At 66.1% G+C, this 1698-nt stretch overlaps 1 protein-coding gene across 1 annotated transcript; it reads left to right on the plus strand.

The window, feature by feature from the left end:
- Positions 1-359: 359 nt before the first annotated feature.
- Positions 360-1451, plus strand: LOC149356901 (uncharacterized). Its single transcript, XM_089577854.1, has one exon. The coding sequence runs from the start codon at positions 375-377 to the stop codon at positions 1335-1337; it is 963 nt and encodes a 320-aa protein (XP_089433980.1). The 5' UTR covers positions 360-374; the 3' UTR covers positions 1338-1451.
- Positions 1452-1698: the final 247 nt, after the last annotated feature.

Here is a 1698-nt window from a genome sequence, read left to right on the forward strand (position 1 = left end):
CAGGGAAGACAGCCCTGAGCATTGCGGGACGGGAGCTACCGTGGCGGCACTCCTGTCCATACCTGGGCCTGCTCATTGACCGCCACCTCACGTGGCAGCCTGCGGTCAAGGCATTCACGAGGCAGGCATCCCGGGTCCGTGGCGCCATCCGGAGGCTCCTGGCGGGCGGGAGAGGCATCACCCCACGCATGGGCCTTCAGTTCCACCAGGCCATGGCAGGGGCGTAATTCCTTTACGCCCTCCCCCTCATCCAGCTCACCACCAGGCAGCAGCTGACCATTGAACGCTGCCAGAGGGCCGCCATCCGCCTGTGCCTTGGCCTCCCACGGGGTTCCCAGGTCCCTGCGACGCTGGCAGAGGCCGGGGTATGGCCCATGGAGCTCCAGGCCCAGAGGGCTGCACTCCGCCACGTGGGGCGGCTCCACCTTGCCCCAGACGGATGTCCCCTCCTGGAACGCCTCCTCAGCTGCCCCCACTCACGCATGGGGAAGACCGCCATTGCCTTTGAACAACTGGTGGGGGGGCAGCCAGAGCACCTACCTACCCCTCCACGGCCTGACCAGGGAGATCAGTTCCGGGTCCTCCTGCCAGCACGAGGGGCCAGGCCCAAGCGCCAGACACCTGCAGTCGGCCTCCGTCAGGAGGCAGCGGAAACCATGGAGGAGGACCTGGCTGGCTGCACGCAGTTGTTCACGGACGGCTCCATCCTGAAGGGGGCCTGCCCATCTGCAGCGGCTGCCTGCATCTCCCCTGCCCTGGGCGAGACAAGGCAGGCGAGACTCCCCTTCGTGGCCAGCTCCACCACAGCCGAGCTGGCAGCCCTGCACCTGGCGGCGGATATCCTGGGTGCACGGCCTGCTGTACAGTCGGTGGCCATCTTGTCCGACTCCAGGGTAGCCCTCCAGCTCCTGCAGGAGCCCCGGTGCCGACTCCCCATTGTCTGCAAGCTGGCGGCGCGGCTTAACACCATCTCCTCCCGCGGCTGCTCCATCTCCCTGGCCTGGGTCCCCAGCCATGTGGGAGTTCAGGGCAACGAGGCTGCCGATGCCCTGGCCATGGCAGCCCACAAGGGCTCCACGCCCTGCTGCACCTCAGTCATCCCCCTGGACGTTGCCCGCTCCATCACGGAGCGGCTACTCCTCCTGGAACACCCCGACACCAGGGTTGCCCAAGGGACACCCCCCCGCTCCTGCCGCACAAGGGGCTTGCAAGACGGGAGAGGTCCCTCCTGCTCCAGCTCCGTGTGGGCTGCGCCTGGATCGGGGCAAGGCTCTTCCGCAAGGGCCTGGCTACCTGTGCAGACTGCCGCCGCTGTGGTCACCTGGAGGAGACAATAGAACACCTCCTGTGCGGTTGTCCTCCCCTGGCCGCACAACAGGCTAGGCTCTCAGCTGGCTACCGGGCACTGGGTCTCCCGGCGGACACGGCAAGTGCCCTGCTCTTCCCGTCCGGACCCAACACCAGCAAGGCCCTTCGGTCCCTCCTTGCCTTCCTGGAGGACACGGGCTTGGACAGCTATTGCTAGTCCTCGGCGGCTGATGACAGCGACGGCGCCTCTAAAGACGCTCCTCTTTCCTTCCCCTTTACTTCGTTCTTATCCCCTCTACCTATCCTCCTCCCTATCTGCACGCCGGCAGTGGTGGTGGCGATAACTCGCTAGTCACAGGCCCGTGCTAGTTTCCTTTCCTCTTCCTTCAT

The sequence above is a fragment of the Amblyomma mixtum genome, chromosome 3 (assembly GCF_055824585.1).
Source record: "Amblyomma mixtum isolate Tamu chromosome 3, ASM5582458v1, whole genome shotgun sequence".
Lineage (NCBI taxonomy): Eukaryota > Metazoa > Arthropoda > Arachnida > Ixodida > Ixodidae > Amblyomma > Amblyomma mixtum.

What these genes read in the sequence shown, in the direction of transcription:
- LOC149356901 (XM_089577854.1), top strand. Translation starts at nt 375, where the DNA reads ATGGAGCTCCAGGCCCAGAGGGCTGCACTCCGCCACGTGGGGCGGCTC.